Below are 19,209 nucleotides of genomic sequence, written 5' to 3'. Positions count from 1 at the left end.
CATGCAGACATCTTTGGTGAACTTTATGTATGATGCCAATATATTATTTCCCTTAAAGATAGTGATTGGTGTAAAACAAACTGGTCAGGTGACCTGGGGAGATACTGGGCTACACCTAATGGAAGTTCTTAGCTTAAATACTTACTTATGACCTTATTAATGTTACTAGCTGTATTATTTGTGTTCTGCCTATTTTACACGATTATTGTTTCTTGCATTACCAACGTGTGGCTGAACATCAGATAAATTTAATGATGATTAGGAAACCTGAAACAATTGACCAAATATATAGTACTATAAGATCAATGATTGTAATAGTGTAACTCTAGTTGTGGGAAGAAGCAACAAGAGGGAACCATTTCCTGGACCATAACAGACTAGTAAGACAGGTGGCCTGGAGACTTCTGGCTACTGTTAACTGGGCCTAGTTCAGTAATAGCATATTGAGTGGCCTATCAATATCTGGTATTCAGATAATAAAGAATACACTCGTTTTGAAGTTTTATCTTCATGTGAGATGTATGTAGAGCATGGTAAAGGCAGTCGTTATACCTTTTTACTAAGTGCCTGTCTTTCAGGCAAGAAAGAAAACTGTATAAATCTCATCAGGTTTGGTGATATTTCAGTTAGAGAATCAGGATAACCTCTCTTTTAACCTTTTAAACTAATAAGTCTGTCTTTGTCCTGGGATGACAAAATGCAAGTTATGATATCTTTTCTTTTATTTCTCTATATTATACTCATGGTAGAATGTAAATATTAAAAACCTGTAAAAATCATACAAAATATTAAAAACCTGCAAAAATCATACAAAATTTTACATACCTGTAAAAGTCATACAAAATCATACAAAATACAAAAATCATACAAGTTTTTCCAGTGCTTGAAGAATGATCTCGTAATATAATAGCTCATATCCACATTCCATAATTTTAGCTTAAATGTTTCCACATATAACTCTATTCCTTTTCATAACTATGCAATCTGTTGGCATAGATTGCCTAATGAATTAATGTATTCATTTGAAAAAGTTTCCCTGAATCGTTAACTGGGAAACCATCATTGGCCATTGTTATGAAAATAGAACTTTACCTTGAGTGGTCAGTATCTGACTAAGGACAAAGAAATTATTGTTGTCTACTTCTCTCGCTGACCTTGTTTGTGATATATTTCTAATGAATGACAGGTAGTGGTGTCTTTGTCACTTCCCTTTCCCATCTTATACTTCATGCTCTAATAATTCCCAGTATGCTTTTCCACTTTGCTTTATACTAAAATCATAATGTTAGTATTGCCCTGAATTTATTACAGTTCATCTGTTATATTTTGCAAATGAAGAAACTAAGACAGAGATTAAGTGACCTGACTGATGTTATTCAGCTACTTAATGCATAGCAGAGACTAGAAATAAAGTCTTGTTTCCATTTTCACCTGGCAGGAAGTCAGTGCCAAATAAATATTTGTTAAACCAAACTAACTCTTCCCACTGTACCATTCTTTAAGTGAGGCACATTTCTGCATTTAATTTTCGTAATAACTTGACCAAGATCACGTGGTTAAAATAATGACCTTGGGGCTTCCCTGGTGGCGCAGTGGTTGGGGGTCCACCTGCTGATGCAGGGGACACGGGTTCGTGCCCTGGTCCGGGAGGATCCCGCATGCCGCGGGGCGGCTGGGCCCGTGAGCCATGGCCGCTGAGCCTGCGCGTCCGGAGCCTGTGCTCTGCAACGGGAGAGGCCACAACAGTGAGAGGCCCGCGTACCGCAAAAAAAAAAAAATAAATAAAATAATAATGACCTTGATCCTCTCCAGTAAACCTTGTATGGTCCTAAAATCAGGTCTGCCCCTAACGAAAGGACCTGGAAACCATGTTTGAACAGAAGATTTTCTATTGCTCCATTCTTTAGCAGTTATTTTCTTAAATATTTTTTCCTATAGTAATTAACTATTTTCAGGATTATGCTTTTCCTCTGAGTCTACAGAGAAATCTTATGCTGCTCTTATGATATAGAATTTTTCAGAAGCTCTTGATTGGTTCATTTGTTCCTTTTGCTTATCTTTAAATGAAAACAATTCTATCTAGCATCAATGTTTGATGAAAGATAGGGGTATAGAGTTGGACCCAAAGCTATCTACTTGGTAGCTACTGGTGTAATGTGCAGGGCTGGTTAAAGAGTATAGCTCTAGCACAATTTCTGGTGTCTAGCAGGAATTTCTATAGTTTAGCTCTGGTCCAATGTGGGGTTTATAATTTACATGACTATAAAAGGATAATTTGTTCTAGTGATTCTAAGGGTGCTTTTATTTTTGTCTATGACCATGTATAGAAAACGCCCATTTCTGTGGAGAATGAACTGCCTCTTGAGCTCTTCCCATCTGCAGCCTGTCCACCGTGTGGACTTTACTGCCATATAACATGTCCCTGCCCATCTACCTCTAGCCTTGTTAAATACTATGATTTGCAGGTTCTGCATATATGCACAAAGTGAGCTAGACAAGGGTGGGACTGGTTTTCTGTTAGGCAGATGGTAAGAGGCCGATAAACTGGATGAGAGAAGAAAATTGCCTGGGTTAACAATCATGTTTCTTAATTCAGAAGTATTTGGGGCTATAGGTAATAGAAATACTGTCTCTTGCAATTGGTTGTTAGCCTCAGTTTTCAGTGTTGCAAATTAAATTGTCACCATGATTAGTTTAATGGGAAGTTGGGAGAAATCATATCAGAGATTTATTCAGGTGATGATATTTAAATCCAGAAGAAACATTTCTTATTTGTTCTTTAAGCTTTCTAGGATGAAGTGGAGCAAAACCTTTTGCTTTTACTGGATTATTTTATTATTTCCCCATCATGCTAATGAAAACTAACATTTATTATCTTCGTTGCCAGACCTTTGGCTGTGTCTAAATTTTATTAAAACAGTTTTGAAAGGAGGGTTTTCGTTTCCTTATTTTTCGGGTAAGGAATGAGACTTAAGTGACTTACTTAAAGTTTCACAGTTGGTAATTGGTAGAGATGAGATTCAAATCCAGGACAAACTTCACATATCACATTCTTTATAGTACATATTTTTGAGAATGTGGTTAACTGACTATTGAAAGTAAATAGTTGTCTAGAACTTACTATCCTGTGATGTGAAAGCATTTATATTTTAATTACCTTTAAAAATAATGTGCTTTTAATCTTCTTTTTGAGATGGCAGTTCCTGGATTTACCCTTGGTGCCTTCATACTTCTGTTGCTCGTTAGTTCTGTGGCTAATTATCCCAATGGAAAAGTAACGAAGTCATGCCGTGGAATGATTCCTAAACATGGTCATACTCCACAGTCTGATCCCACTTGCCACATCTTAGTGAGTCAGATGACATTCTGGCCAGGAGATCAGATCAAAGGTACTGTGCTGGTATTAACTATTTACATTTTGAATTTCACTTTTTTACTGTACATTGAATCTTTATTACTGTTGGATTTATACAGTTTCATTTAATCTGTTCATCTGCTTTTATAAGATACCATGATCTTATACTTCTCATTTTTGTGTTTAACTACTACAGATGACTATATTACTTAAGTAGTATATTTACTATCCATTCAGAATAGGTGTTTTTTTTTTTTGGACGCACCACATGGCCTGCGGGGTCTTAGTTCCCTGACCAGCGATGAACTCGGCCCTGGCAGCGAAAGCACCAAGTCTAACCACTGGATTGCCAGGGAATTCCCCAGAATAGGTTTGAAAATATGTTTTTGTCATTATTTAATATATCTTCATTAACAGTACTATTTACTCAATAGAAATACATAAAATAAAGCTTATTTTATCTGGCTTAAGATGTTAAACCCTTATCCTTCTTGACATAATATAATCTCTTGTGTTTCCCTAATTCTGGCAAAAGGTAGGCTGAAACTTAATAGTCTATTAAGGATGTATCTATAACAGCATTTTATAAATTCTATTTTCTGCAACTTTAGAAATGTAGAATATTAATAGATACGCTCTAGCAAAAAGGGTATATGGAAAAATAAATTTGGAACACTCTGTTATATATATTATATTTCTTAGAGTTTCATACTGCACAGTAGAATGTTAAAGGGCCTGAGACGTTTGCAGTAAAGACAGAAGTATTTACTTTCAACCAGCATTTTTCAAACTACTTTGGCCCCATGGACCACACTCTGACCATAACCTACCTTTTCTTCCCTGTGGAATGGCTATCACATCTCATGGAATAATGTCCTGTGGAACACGGTTTAGAATTTCTTTGACTATAGGATGATTTCTACTATTTTCTCTCCTGGAGTAGCTTTCTATATATACACCCGATTTGGTGATGTACCTCCTTTAAACAGTATTTTTTGGGGGATGTTGCTAAACTCTTAACTTATCTTTTTGTTTGTTTCTTAGTTACTTTGTCAGGGCCACCATTTAAAGGCTTTCTCTTAGAAGCACGTGATGCTGAGAATTTGAGTGGCCCTCCTATTGGCTCCTTCACACTGATTGACAGTCAAGTGTCACAGCTTCTGACCTGTGAAGATATACAGGTTTGTGTTTAGTTTGAAACTGATTTCTGTCAGTTTCCATGGGTCTTTTCACTACAAGGTGGTGTTTGCAAGATAAGCAATGACAGTACCCATGCATTGCAGACATCTGAGTACATTCATGTTGATCAAACTTTCCTCCTAATTTTTCTACTGGCAAGATGTTTTTATACAACATCCTAGAAAAGGTAGGGTTGTAGCTTGAAGAGTTTATGGCTTTTGATATTTTATATAGTATTGACTCTTATTGTATTGAATTTCAAAAGATGTTAATATTGAAGATAGAGTTCTAGAGTGGAACAGAGGTCTAATTTTTGTAATTAATTAATTTAATGAACATTTATTATACCAGGAACTTTCCTGCATGGGATATGGTGATGAACAGGACTTGTTCTTTGAAGAGCTCATAGCCTTACACATAAGTAAAGCATATGGACATATGCTACATGGCACATAAGTAGAACGTATGGATATAGGACAGACACATAAGTGGAATAGTATGATGACTTAGATTAGAACCATACACAGGGTGGGTGAGAAGCATAGCAGAGGTGCTGCACACAGGCTAGAGGGAATTGAGAGAGAGGAGATGATCTCAGCTAGATCTCAAAGAATGCATAGGAATTTGCCAGGTGAATGAATGTGGGAAACAAGATTGTTCAAGAGAAAGGAATTACTAAAATATAATATTGCATATTTGGAGGCAGGAATTTTTTCTTTTGATGAATCTTCTGCATTCTGTTTGCATCTATTAATAAAAAAAGAAACTTACAGTATAAATGAAATAATGAGCAGTCTTTATATAGCATCAATACACCCAGTATTCATAACTCTCTTCAGTTCTTAAATTTTTGCTGACTCTAGTTTATTCATAGAGCCGGCTGCTAATTTGGTGTCAATCAATCAACATGTATTTATTGAGCACCTGAGTCCCTGTTCTAAATAAAATAGTCTTTACCACAATGCCAAGGTCATGCAATGGTAAATTACTTTGCAAAATGGCTGTAGTTCCAGCTATGTTGAGCTATTGAGTGTCTGAATGGTAGTTCTTTTCCATTTTATTTCAGGGATCAGCTGTGAGTCACACAAGTCCATCCAAAAAAACAGAAATTAAAGTCTATTGGAATGCTCCAAGCAGGGCCCCAAATCAAATAAAGTTTCTGTGAGTAGAAAAGTTTACAACTCTGTAACTAGTATAATTGAAATAATGATAGTCTGTATCTTTTTTTATACCTATTGGACATTCACCTGTATGGCAGCGGTGTGGTGTAGTAATGACACCACCTTACTGATGTAAGTGGCTGTTTTGCTTTTTTGTTTGTTTCTTTTTTCAGCATACATACAGAGCACTTAGCACAGGACCAAGGACCTAATAGACACTTAATAGACATTTGTTGAGTGAATGAAGTGTTGTAGTGCCTTCACACTAATAAGAGCCATCAATTAATACTTGAGTCTATATGGTATATGGACTAATACTTTTTTTTAGATTTGTTCCTGTATCAGTATGAGAATATGAAAAAAAAGCAGTCCTGAAATTTGGGTGACATTTTTTTTGCAGTGTCACAACTCGCAGATTAGATTTTCAAAAAAGTAAGATCATATGTGCTCCTCAGAATTATGAAATTCAGTAGAATTAGAATAGTACTTCTCTCTTAGTCTTACATGCAAGGGGGAAATGGAATGTCATAAAGCCATATAATGATTCCTGAGTGGTGTTATAGACATATTTTAAAGGGAGAATTGCTTTCCTGGCCTGTCACTATTTTCTGCTTCACTTTGTGCACAGGTCACCGGCACACAGTAATGCAGCTTTGCACCTGTGTGTTGAGTGGAATGTGAGAAAGGGGATATGACCCCAGTAAGAACTGATGGTTGCTTATGCAGCCTCTATATAGCTTTCTGCTGTAGCTGCCTGTTACACATGGCTTTTGGAATAATTTGACCATTATGGAAAGTGTAGTAATAGTATGTTCTCTTATGTCAGGAGTGGAAATCTGTGCACTTTAGTCCCGGGGTCTGACATTCCTGGTTGCTGTGAATATGCCCAGAGAACAGACAAGTAAGAGAAGAAAGAGAGAGAGAGAGAGTAATTAAAATTCATTTGGTGATGAAGTGGAAGAGAGTCATTAGAGATTTGCCTCACACGAAATTCTGTCAGGTATTACAGGCATCCTTGTTTTATTGTGCTTTGCGTTATTTGGCTTCACAGATATTGTCTTTTTACAAATTGATTTGTGGCAACCCTGCATTGAGTGGGTCTGTGGGCACCATTTTCCCAACAGCATTTGCTCACCTTGTGTCTCTGTGCCACAGTTTGGTAATTGCTGTAATATTTCAAAACTTTTTCATCATTATTATATTTCTTATGGTGATCTGTGATCAGTGATCTTTGATGTTACTACTATAATTTGCTGAAGGCTCAGATGATGGTTAGTATTTTTTAGCAATAACGTATTTTAAAATTAAGGTATATTCATTTGTGTTTTTTTTTAGATATAGTGCTATTGCACACTTAATAGACTACAGTATAGTGTAAACATAACTTTTATATGCACTGGGAAACCCCCAAATTCTGTTACTCACTTTATTGTGATATTCACTTTATTGTGGTGGTCTGGAACCGAACCTGCAATATCTCCAAGGTATACCTGTATTAAGTGGTATGTCCCTAGTTCATTACTTTTTTTTTTCGATTTGATTATGGTGGGCCACAATCATGGTTCTGTCTAATCTCACTCTCGCTGGTATTGCATTTCAGAGCCACAGTTGTTGAGAAGTACAAAATCTACTGGGTGAAGATTCCTGGTCCTATAATTTCACAACCAAATGTCCTTCCTTTTACAACATCTAAAGCTACAATAGCACCTATGCCAACATTACTTCCAGTCTCCCATTTAACCAAATCAGTAAGTAACATTTTTATGGTTTCACCAAATGCAATCTAAAGGAACAGCTTCCTTAGAAATTGTGGTTCTGTGCTTGGGAACGTGTGTAGAGAAGTAGCTGTCCTGGGTTGTGGTAGCAAGTTTTTGAATTCCCTTCTGGAAATCAGGAGAAAGTTTTCATTGTAACATTATGATTTATAGGTTAGAATAAGAGGAGTGTAAGACCCTGCATGTTCAAAGTGTGGTTATGACATTCACATGTAGTCTATACTAGCAGTGGATATGTTTTCATTTGAAAGTAAATCTGAAGCAGCAGCTTTCTTCCATTTAAAAAAAAAACAAAAACAAAAACAAAAACAGGGCTTCCCTGGTGACGCAGTGCTTGAGAGTCCACCTGCTGATGCAGGGGATGCGGGTTCGTGCCCCGGTCCGGGAGGATCCCACATGCCGCAGAGCGGCTGGGCCCGTGAGCCATGGCCGCTGAGCCTGCGCGTCCGGAGCCTGTGCTCCGCAACGGGAGAGGCCACAACAGTGAGAGGTCCGTGTACCACAAAACAAAACAAAACAAAACAAAACAAACACAGCCAAATATCACACATGGAGAGGGAACTTAAAGCTTAAGCTAAATTGAGATAAGATTTGGAGGAGAATCTTGAAATGGTGATATAACTCTTCGATCTTATTTCATTAAGATCAATGAGTACTGGGGAATTCTGTGTGTTGAACCACAGAAACTCTTTTGCAAGCTTATCAGCTAGAATTCCATTTAAGCCCTCTGATTCAAAAGAATTACCGTTAAAAAAACATACCTTAGAAAGGGTGATGCATATTAGAAACATTAGAAAGGTTTTACTGAAAGCAATTCTGATAAATTATACTTATCAATTCAGAAGTAAATATAATGAAAAAATGTCTTAAAGTAGGTTATTACAGTTGCAAGAACAAATTTGGGCCTGAATCCTGATTTGTCTAATTTCTGTTTGACTTTGGAAAAATTACTTAATTCCTAAAGTCTCAGTTTCTTAGCCTGTAAAATGAGAAATAATATCTAGCTGTTACACAGTATTACTATGAGAACTAAACATTGGAATGTATATAAGGTTTCTAATGGCTTTGTACTTAATAGATATTCAGTAACTATTAGTTCATTTTTTTCTCTTCCTTCCCTTTCTTGTCTTTTTATAACTTTTTTTCTTCATACTAAATAAAGCTCTTGTACTCCTATACAGTGTCTCATTTTGTTTTCCTTCTTTTCTACATTATGCAATATATGATGAGCCATTTGATTATATTATTATGAACTATTGTTTGACCTAGCAATTCGATCTATTATTTGCACTAGTTCTCAGTTTATTTAGTGTTAATGTTTATTTATTTAAAAGCTAGTTTAGGGGAGTCCACAGTCAGTTTGGACCTGAGCTTCCCAGTAGGAATCTGTTGACAGGATTATTATCTTTCCATAAATTCATATAAAAGGCTTTAGCGCTTGTTGGAGCTTTTGATTGTATCTCTGCACCAAGGTTATAATCTCTAATTATAGAGAGGTTCATTCAGAGTCACAGGATGATGGCATTTGTAGAGAACTAGGAGAGACCTCAGGGTCACTGCTGCACATTTAAAGGTAAAGAGACCCTGAGAGAGTAAGTTCTTTAGCAAACGTGATGGAGTAAAGGGGAGAGCAGAGATCAAAACCCATGGTTCCTAGTTCCTCGTGGCTTGTTCTCTTCAATCTACTAGGATTTCTCTTTAAGTTCCTGTGAAATAATAAGGAAAAAAATAAAACAGTCTCTGCCTGGTTTCTGTTAATATTTGGCCTTTGACCCCAGTTCCTGATACAGAGCTGTTAAATCCCTTGGAATTTCCTGGATGATGGGAGCATCTTTTGTTCTAATGAGGTGACTCTTGGTGGGCTCCCATATGGGGGCTGGTCACCAAAAAACCAAGCCATGATTAGAAGCTTTCAGCTTTCAGGCCCCCTCCCCCCATTCTCCAGAAAAGGGAGAGAGGCTGATTGATTTAAAAATCCATCATGCCCACGTGATGGAGCCTCCATAATTATTCCAGAAATATGGGTTTCAGAGAGCTCCTGGGTTCCTGACCACATGGAGGTGCTGGGAAGGAGGTGCCTCAGAAGTTCTGTGCCCCTTCCTTACATACCTTGCTTTACACATCTCTTCCATCTGGCTGTTCCTGGGTTGTTATCTTTTTATCAATGTAATAAACTGGTAACCTACTAAGTAAACTATTTTCCTGAGTTCTGTGAGCCATTTTATTAAATTATCCAACTTGAGGATTAGGTGCTGGAAACCTCCAATTTATGGCCGACCATTCAGAAGTACAGGTGACAACCTGGGGCTTGTGATTGGTATCTGTAATTGGCATCTGAAGTGGGTGCAGTCTTGTGGGACTGAGCCCTTCACTTGTGGGATCTGACACTAACTTCAGGTAGATAGTATCAGAACAGAATTGAATTGTAGGACACACAGCTTGATGTCTCCAAAGAACTGCAGAATTGCTTAGTGTGGGAAATAGCCACACCCACTTGGTGGCCAGAAGTATTGGTAGAGTAGAAGAAGAAATGAGTTTTTTTGTACAGTTCCCATTAAATCTAGTTACTTAAAGTAATGTTTAGCTCTGTTCTGAAATGTCGTGTCACAGCTCATTCTAACACAAGATAACTGCTTGTTTGCCCTGTCAGATTGTAGAGCTGACATTTTTCAATACTCTTTCTTATTTGCCATACCAGGAAGCTCTGAATTAAATCATTGTAGATTATTTTTGTTTCTCCCCCACTAAATTGTTCTTACTATTATTTGGAGTGGTGGTATATATAGGAGTAATCATTTTTTCTTACATTATCTTAATGTCAAATTTGAACCTGAATTCTAGAAGCAGAGTCCAGGATCTAAATATAAAACTTGCTAAGGGTTTGTTTGTTTGCTTTTAAAAATTCCATCTCTGAAAACTAGAGGATACCCTTTAGGCAAGAATGTCAATGTGAACGTAAGTATTCCCTAAGAAATTCTCAAAATTTACCAGAAACTTTGCTCCAGAACATAATTAACATGAATTATTTTGTGTATTAAAGGGATTTTAATACTCATGCATAATTACAGTCCAATTAATGTTGTGTCTTCTAAAGTTTAATTAAAATTAATTAAGTTTAAAAGTTCACAACCTAACTACTGCTTTGATAATTTCTAATTTGGGATGTGTCTTTGTTCCCTTGCTTGAATCCTTATTATGAAAATGTATTCTTATTAAAACCCATACTTCAAAGTAGTAGCTCTTCTGTCATTGGAAATGAACTGCCTGTTTGATAATTGACTTTTTTCCCCTGTCATTTTTCTAGTTCAGTGCTTCAGATTGTGGGAACAAGAAGTTCTGTATTAGGAGTCCTTTGAACTGTGACCCAGAGAAAGAGCTTGCCTGTGTCTTCTTGTCCTTCACACGAGATGCCAAGTCAGTGATGGTTGAAATGAGTGGTCCCAGTAAAGGCTATTTATCCTTTGCATTTTCTCACGACCGATGGATGGTTTGTACCTCTCACTTACGTAAGTGGTAATGAAACGAGGGTCACTGGGGTGAGCTCTCATCAGTAGCAGTTTAGCTGTTTGTTCCAGAGTCAAATTATCTTACTTAAGGGAGGAATGGGAAGGGAGGGCAGAGAAACTAACTTAGATTCTAAGTTAAGCAGCTTTGAGTTGGCAATTACATACCTCTAAGAACAAGGCTGTCCTGAGGAAAGTTAGGATTTTAGGAAAGTTAGTTGTATTTCCAGTGGATTTGCCACTTTATCTGTCTACCTCTGTCTGTCTATCTCTGTGATAAACAGGAAGTGCAGTTAAGAAAAAGTTGCTCTGCATAAAATCTCATGTTGTTTGTGATGCTTTTCAACTCCTAGTTTTCTCAAGTGGCCAGCAACGACAGCATGGGTTGCTGATCTTCTTGCCCCCCATCATCGGCACATTTCCCAAACAGAAAATTAAACCTGGCATGTCCAGGCATAAATGGATTCTTTACCAGGTCTACAGAAGGCAGCATTTATTTTCACCTGATTTTCCCTCTCCTTGGGTAGTGCTGAATGGATTAAAAGATTCTGTAGGTGGCAGCCTTGTGCTGTGGTGTGGAAGAGCAGAGTTCTGCATTAGCGTTCTGATTTCCCAGGGAGAGGGGAGAAGGGTGTAAAGGCCAGGACATGTGACAGTCCCGTTCCAGCAGAGCTGGCTGTGGAGGGGGATGGCTACAAATGGAGAAGGCTTTTTACTTCCACATTAGCAAATGCAAGGAGTCTTTTCTTGAGAGTTTTCTTCCTGTCAGGTTTTAAACTTAACATCACTTTTTAAGGAAATCATTATTTCAATAAAAGAGAAAAGGAACTCTGAGAATCTGTGATAGAAGAACAAATATTTTCCTTCAAAGTGCACTCTAATCATGGAAGTCCTTGTTACGCTGGCTGCAAATATTGCAGTTTTAGGGGGATGTCATTGCAATATATGATATGACCTGTATATTTTACTATATAGTTCCAGAATGCACTCATTATCTTTTTTCATTCAACAAAGGGTATACCTTAAACCTATGAGATAGAAGACATGTCATCGGCTTCTAAAAAGAACATATAAATTATGACCCTTTCCTTTTTAAAGTTGCTTTTATGGGAAATTTTATACTTGTTCAAATGATGTTGCAATTGTTCAAAACATTTTGCCCATTTCCCTTTTGTAATTACCTTTAGACCTACAGCGTATCCTTTTGGGTATTCTCAATTCTGGCAAAAATGAACCTTATGCCTAAGGTGCATAAGGGGGCTGGGTTAAAAATAAAATGTGATTGTAAAGCAATAAGGAAAGTTGGTGGCTTGTTGTGTGAATGGAACTGGCTCTGAAGGAAACTCTGAAGATGAATCCAGCAAGGGTTAACAATGGTAGCCTTGTTGGAATAAGTATGTAGCTTCATTAAGGTGCATGTCTAAGGTAGGGTACATATTTAGATATGTGTTCTAGTCACTTCATTGAAAATATTCTAGTCACTTTGTAGCCAAACTTCATGCAAACATATACTAACACATTTCCTTTTCTGGTAACATAACATCTGTCAGCCAGAGGAAAAGACAGTATTGTTGCAGTGAATGTTGTGATGAGGAGCCTGCAAGTAGACCAGTTATTTCTAAGTTGTAGGCATAGATGACACAAAAACCTTTATCTCTAATTCAAGATATATTTATCTTACTTAGAAATCTTATGTTTCTAGTATAGTACTCATCAACAATGTTTATAAAAAAGACTTAATTATGCAGGTGCAGTTGATTTACAGAGAAATCCTATTTGATGATTAAAATCATCTGTACACCTGTTTGCCTAAATTGGGGGTAAAATAAATCATCATCAAAAATGTTTTTAAAGTGGTTGTTTCTATTTTTGATTATTTTAAAATTTTTAGGATATTTTTTTGACCTGCTATTTCTTATCAGTATGTAATGTAAATTTAAATACTGGCTGAAGGTATCTGATGTTATGAATACTGACTAGATAAACTAAATTATACCTTTTTCAATTTAGTTTATAAATTAATGATAGCAGTTGTTTTGGTATTAGACCTCATCATTAAAATTGGTGAAAGTACAACTATCCATATTTTTGCTAGCAGTGACTTGCTAATATCTGAATTTTAACTGAAATTCAAAGTATACACCTCTTCCTCATCTCAGATATTTTGCTATATGAGATAGAGTATTCAAGTATATACATGACATTAGCTTCCGTCCTCTGCCTTCCCCTGCCCAGGGTTGTCTTATTCTATACATAATTTCTCAACACTCAAATTCCAGAACGTTCCCAGTCCTGACCTCTCTTGTGTGTGTCCAGATTGGAATTTCCAGCTGCTGGGTGATCCCTTCCAGCTGAGTGCTCTGGACAACACAGACCATCATCTGTAAAACTGAATTTATTATCTACCCTCCTGCTGTCCTTTTGTGTTTCCCATTTTTGATGATCAACAACAATAGTAAAAAAGCAACTACTATTATCGATTTCTTGCTGCTTTTCAGATACTGTCTGGGGCAATTTATGAACTATCTCATTCATTGCTGCCGCCATCTTCTCTGGTGTTCAAGGAAACTTCGTTTGTGATTTAGATTCTTTTTTTTTTTTTTCCTGAGGTACGCGGACCTCTCACTGTTGTGGCCTCTCCCGTTGCGGAGCACAGGCTCCGGACACGCAGGCTTAGCGGCCATGGCTCACGGGCTCAGCCGCTCCGCAGCGTGTGGGATCTTCCCGGACCAGGGCACGAACCCGCATCCCCTGCATCGGCAGGCGGACTCTCAACCACTGCGCCACCAGGGAAGCCCTAGATTCTTCTTTTTTATTTACCTTTCAGGTGCTTCTTTCTCTCACGCACCCCAACTTTTTGTTTTGAAAAGCTTTAAACCTACATGAAAGTTGAGAGACTAGTACGATGAACACCAGTAAGCCCTTCACCTACATTTGTTGTTTTCTCTCTCTCTTTCTCCCTCTCTCTCTCTCTCTCCGTGTGTATGTATGTGAGTGTATGTGTAGATTGACTTATTCACTGTGTATTAACACACATTTTTTCCCTGAACTATTTGAAAATTAAGTTGCAGATATCATGACATTTTAAGTCTAGTTTGCAGCATGTGTTTCCCAAGAAGGATATTCTCCTACAATTATCTATAAGATCGCTATCACAATATATAATATAATAATTTTATGCAATAGAGCCTATATTCAGATTTCCCCAATTATCCCAGTAAAGTCATATGTATATGTATATTTTAAAAATTTCTGATACAGACTAATCAGTTATCACTCAATGCATTTTACTGATATATCTCTTTAATCTCCTTTACTTTAGAATGGATACCCTACCTTTTTTCTTTTAGTCCAGTTGTTTTATAGAGTGTCCCACAATTTTTACAATAGACTCAGGTTAATGTGGTTTTTGACCACATTTAAGGTAATCTCAATCCTAGCCCCAGAAGCCTTTAGTAGGTAAGGTGAACCTTTAGTAGTTATAGGAAAATATTTTTTTCTTTAGCATAGTTTCAAAACTCTTCAAAGTCCATTTCTGGCCTTACCCTGTATATGTTTTAGCTCACAAAACTACCTGTTTCCTAAAGTTTCTCTATATTTTTTATATTTCTATATCTTTGGTCCTAGAAGTTCCTCAGTTTGAAAAACTTTTCCCTTAATCACAGCTCTACCTTATCCACATATATTTTTTATTCTCTAAGGCCTAGTTAATGCTATCTTTTCTGATAAGCCTTTTCAATCCTTTGGCCCTACCTAATTTGTCTTTCCATACTACTGTGGTTAAATCTCTGTTTTATCATATTTCATGTACTATTTTAACTGTCTCCTCTATTAAAACATAGTCTTTGATTGTAAGAACTATGTTGTCATCTTTATTTCCTCCACATGATATTTTCTCATAGAGTGCATTCTAAATGCTGGAATGAGAGGAACAAACGGGGGTAAGAAGTTCTGTCCAATTCAGGGATTTGGTTGAAGCTTCTCATGTGTGTCCTTCCATGCTCCAAATCTGGGGTTTCTACAGCTGCCTGGAGCCTAAGGTTGTCATAGCACCTTCTCTTACCCTCATTGTAGAGTAGTGAGAATTGAGAGTTACCTCTTCTCCATCGCTGTCATCCTCTCCAGTATTTGGGAGGTCTGCCTTAATGACTCAGTTGACTTCTTATCATCAGTTTGCCTCAAAATCAACCATTTTGTTATATTAAATTTTGTTTTAAATAACAAGAAAATTCCTACACCTCATTGATGATAAACATTCTAGAAAACACACATTGTTTGTTTAAATCAGAGATCAGCCAACTTTTTCTGCAGAGGTCCAGATAGCAACCACTTTGGAATTTGTGGGCCATATGGTCTCTGTTGCAGCTACTCAATTCTGGTGTGATAGCGCTAAAGCAGCTGTAGATTATCCGTAAGTTGGTGGCTGTATTCCAATAAAACTTTATTTATAAACACTGAAATTTGGATTTAATATATTTTTACTTGTCATGAAATATTATTCTTTTAATTAAAAAAGAAACATTTAGATATGTAAGCACCATCCTCAGCCTGTGGCCTGTACAAAAACAGGCATCAGGCTGAAGTTGGTCTGTGAGCTGTAGTGTGTAGCGGTTTAAATTATGACAACTACAAGTTTCTTATCTTGAGTTGCACTAATTCTGATTTGAATATAAGATGTGTAACAGGGAATAATTTCTTTGCTAAGGTTATGTACTTGAGAGTTAAAACTGGAACTTTAAAAAATAAATTTAAAACGTGTTAGAATATCATTGGTATTTATAGCAAAATTTAAATCATAACTGGTTAGTCTTGGATCTTGTTTAAGGAGTTTAGTGACTAAAGCACATAAAAGACCTTGTTAGATAGTTTATGGAGAGGAATTTAGAATAGATGAAGGAACCAAAACTATACACAAGAATTTAAAATCCAGATTATTCTTTTGTACCATGACTTAAATGTGCTTTAAAGATGCAGTCTGCCCTCCGATAGTCACTTTAAATTAGATTTAATTTTTAGAGCTAAGGAATGTTGGAGATTAAAGGATAGATAAGAATTAGACTGACAAGGAATGCCCCCTTGAGCTCAGATATTGTGGTTTCAATATGCAGTAGTAAATCTATTAAGTGTGTACAATATTAGCAATATTTGATTATAGTATCTTACATCTTAAAAGTTACCCCCCAAAATCCAATATAATGCAGTGCACTTACAGTTATGAAAATTGTAGCACATTTATTTACAAATAAATATCCAGAGCAATGTTTATGAAAAGTTCAGTGAAAAAGGTAACAAAACTTTATATTTTCCCATTTGGGGAGAAAAATAGGTTATAAATACAAATAGGTTTGGATGAATATATACAAAAGCATTAACAGTGGTGTTCAATTGGTGATGGGTTATGGGCATATAACCATGTTATATGTCTATTTTAATACACTGAAATTTTATTGCTTTTGCATGATAACAGTCATTTTTAATTAATATATCAGACAGCCAATTCTTTAGAATTTGTGGTATCGTTTTAAGATTGAGTCAGTAAATTATGTTTTAAAAGCATCAAATACTATTTGATAACATTAGGGACTTTTTTATTTTTTTGGATGCGTTGGGTCCTCGTTGTGGCTCGAAGGCTTCTCTCTGTAGTTGCAGCGTGTGAGCTTCTCTCTAGTTATGGCATGAGGGTTTTCTTTCTCTAGTTGTGGCACACGGGCTCCAGAGCGTGTGGGCCCTGGCACGTGGGCTCTCTCGTTGAGGCGCACAAGCTCAGTAGTTCTGGCGCGTGGGCTTAGTTGCCCTGTGGCATGTGAGATCTTAGTTCCCTGACGAGGGATTGAACCCACATCCCCTGCATTGGAAGCCGGATTCTTTACCCCTGGACCACCAGGGAAGCCTCAGAGACTTTTTTTTTTTTTAAAGAAATGAAATTCCCTTGAACCTGTTCTCATTTGCAATTGTTTTTCAGGGTGATGATGATGCTTATGTGTGTATTCTTGAAGATCAGACTGTACACATACAACCTTCCCATCTGACAGGGCGAAGTCACCCTGTAATGGACTCCAGGGTAGGTGTGAAAATTCTGAGAATCTCCATCTGGCCCGTCCACCTTCTGGCTATGTGGCTGACAGTGGCATGGCTATGCTGCAAGATAGCTTCCAAACCTGCAGTTAGCAGCAGAGACCAAGCAGGGGCCTGGCAGCAGGGTTCCTCTCTTATTATAATCTGGGAGAAGCCTTTCTGCGTTTTATTTTTAACATATATATATGTAAATTGTATATATTTAAGGTGTACAACATGATGTTTTGATATCCTTCTACATAGTGAAATGATTACTAGAGTAAAGCTAATAAATGTATCCATTGCCTCACATAGTTACTTTTTCTTTGTGATAAGAGCACCTGAAATCTACTCTCTTAGCAAATTTCCAGTATATAGTACAGTATTAACTACAGATACTGTGCCCCTTTTCTATGCTTTAGAAAGGATAAGAAAAGTTTCTCTTTGAGGAAAAGATGAATTCTTGCTTGTGTTACTTAAATCCTTTTTTTAATGCATCTTACAAAAAATATTTTATGGTTTATTAAGAGGGTCAAAGCATCAGCCCCTTTTCAAAAACTTACAGACAGATTTTTAAGAGGCTTATGTAAGTGACACAGAATTACTTGATTGGTGAGAAAGAGGTGCACATATGGTAGGTACTGGTTCAGTGCCTTGGGCAATTGTCTTAAGAGCCTGTTGTTGGCACCTGTGCCAAAGATGGCCTATTTCTGGTAGAGAAGTGTCATTTTCACATGACAACTGACAAGCAAATGAGCTCTGATGGAGCAGTAGCTATCATCTAATGACATGTTATGTTCTCTGCATAGCTTTCTCGTGGGGTTGGAACTTCTCCCCAGTTGCATGTTGCATTTTGGCCACTAGAGTATTACTTGCTAAGTGTTTCTTCAGTGTTGTTGATTGTATATTAGTGGCCAGATGAAGTTAGTACATCTGCCAAAGTTTCTATCCTAGGTAGTAAAAATACTATCTTTGCCAAGTGGGATAAAGACAAATAAACTGGGAGAATATGTTTCTTATACTCTTCAAAGAGGAAGAGGGAAAACAATGACACTGCAGACAAAACATGCACAGGGGAACTTAGGGAAAGGAAATTGAACAGGTCAGGATTTTGATCATATCTTATTTTTAGCAAATCTTTGGAGAGTGCTGAGAAGGCCTATTGTATGTGTTTGCAGGATCCTCTTGAGGATATGGCTTGGAGGTTGGCGGATGGTGTTATGCAGTGTTCTTTCAGAAGAAACATTACCCTTCCTGGGGTTAAGAATAGATTTGATCTAAATGCAAGCTACTACATATTTCTAGCAGATGGTGCAGCTGATGATGGTAAGTATATTGATAAAAAACTACCTTTTTAAGTTTTTTTCACTCACTTTATTCCTTTCCCTCCTTTTTTGGAGAGACTATGGTAATTGCTCTTTTTTAAAATATACATTTGTGAGTAAAGAGTTATTAAACCCTCTTCCATTTTTGACTGACAATTTGACTTTGGTTGACCTTCTAGCTTTGTTCCCCTCGAAACTAGGTAAAGGTAGTGTTTACTGGGTTATAAGGCAATCTGCTTATGATAAAAGTGATTTCTGGCTGATAGACTGCATTTGGACCAGGAGTAACTGTAAATATCTAGTAAGAAGCCATGTCTTTGGGCTTCCCTGAGTGCAGTGACATTGGAAGATCCTTTGCAGGGATACTAGAAGCAGGACTTTGGGGTTATTGCAGGAGATATTGGCTCTTGTGGATGCCCTATCCAGTATGAATCTCATCGCCTTGGACCTGAGCTTTCTCCAGGGAGGTAGAGAGGGGTAAAGAGAATAGCTCCAGGACAGCTGAGTAAGCTTCCACAGGACCTCCCTTTGAAAAAGAATGCCTCATGGTGCCCTGCAGGTGTGCTGTGTTTCCTGTCCCACATCTTTCTCAATCAGCCTGATGCCAAGTGTAGCCTAAGGTAGTTTTATGAGTTTGAATGTTTAGTTTATACTTAAGACTGCCCTGGTAGGTGCTGCAACACATATTGATAAGAATAATTAGATTTTATTTAAGGTCTTGGCTAATGATATTCTGAAGAACTGCAGGAAATGCCAGGGTAGTGTAATATTTAGTGCCTTATCTCCCTGGAGATAATACTACCTCCAAACTTTGAGCATATGGCCTATTTTGAAAATGGTGAAAAGCTGAGCATATAG

The 19,209-nt window shown here is 37.2% G+C and overlaps 1 protein-coding gene across 1 annotated transcript in view; it reads left to right on the top strand.

Moving 5' to 3' along the window:
- The window catches only part of FRRS1 (ferric chelate reductase 1), a gene marked incomplete at both ends in the record, with an annotated part of 49,475 nt that overhangs the window by 5,585 nt on the left and 24,681 nt on the right, over positions 1-19,209 (top strand). The window contains 7 exons of the mRNA XM_079725194.1: positions 3,194-3,389; positions 4,400-4,536; positions 5,601-5,695; positions 7,295-7,442; positions 10,774-10,956; positions 16,935-17,033; positions 18,205-18,352. Of these exons, the coding sequence (XP_079581320.1) occupies positions 3,194-3,389; positions 4,400-4,536; positions 5,601-5,695; positions 7,295-7,442; positions 10,774-10,956; positions 16,935-17,033; positions 18,205-18,352 (1,006 nt within the window). The remainder of the gene's footprint in view (positions 1-3,193; positions 3,390-4,399; positions 4,537-5,600; positions 5,696-7,294; positions 7,443-10,773; positions 10,957-16,934; positions 17,034-18,204; positions 18,353-19,209) is intronic.

Source organism: Hyperoodon ampullatus (genome assembly GCF_949752795.1).
Source record: "Hyperoodon ampullatus genome assembly, chromosome: 2".
NCBI classification, from domain to species: Eukaryota; Metazoa; Chordata; class Mammalia; order Artiodactyla; family Ziphiidae; genus Hyperoodon; species Hyperoodon ampullatus.
The sequence above is the reverse complement of the archived record's forward strand: the minus strand, read 5'-3'. Positions and strand labels throughout refer to the sequence as shown.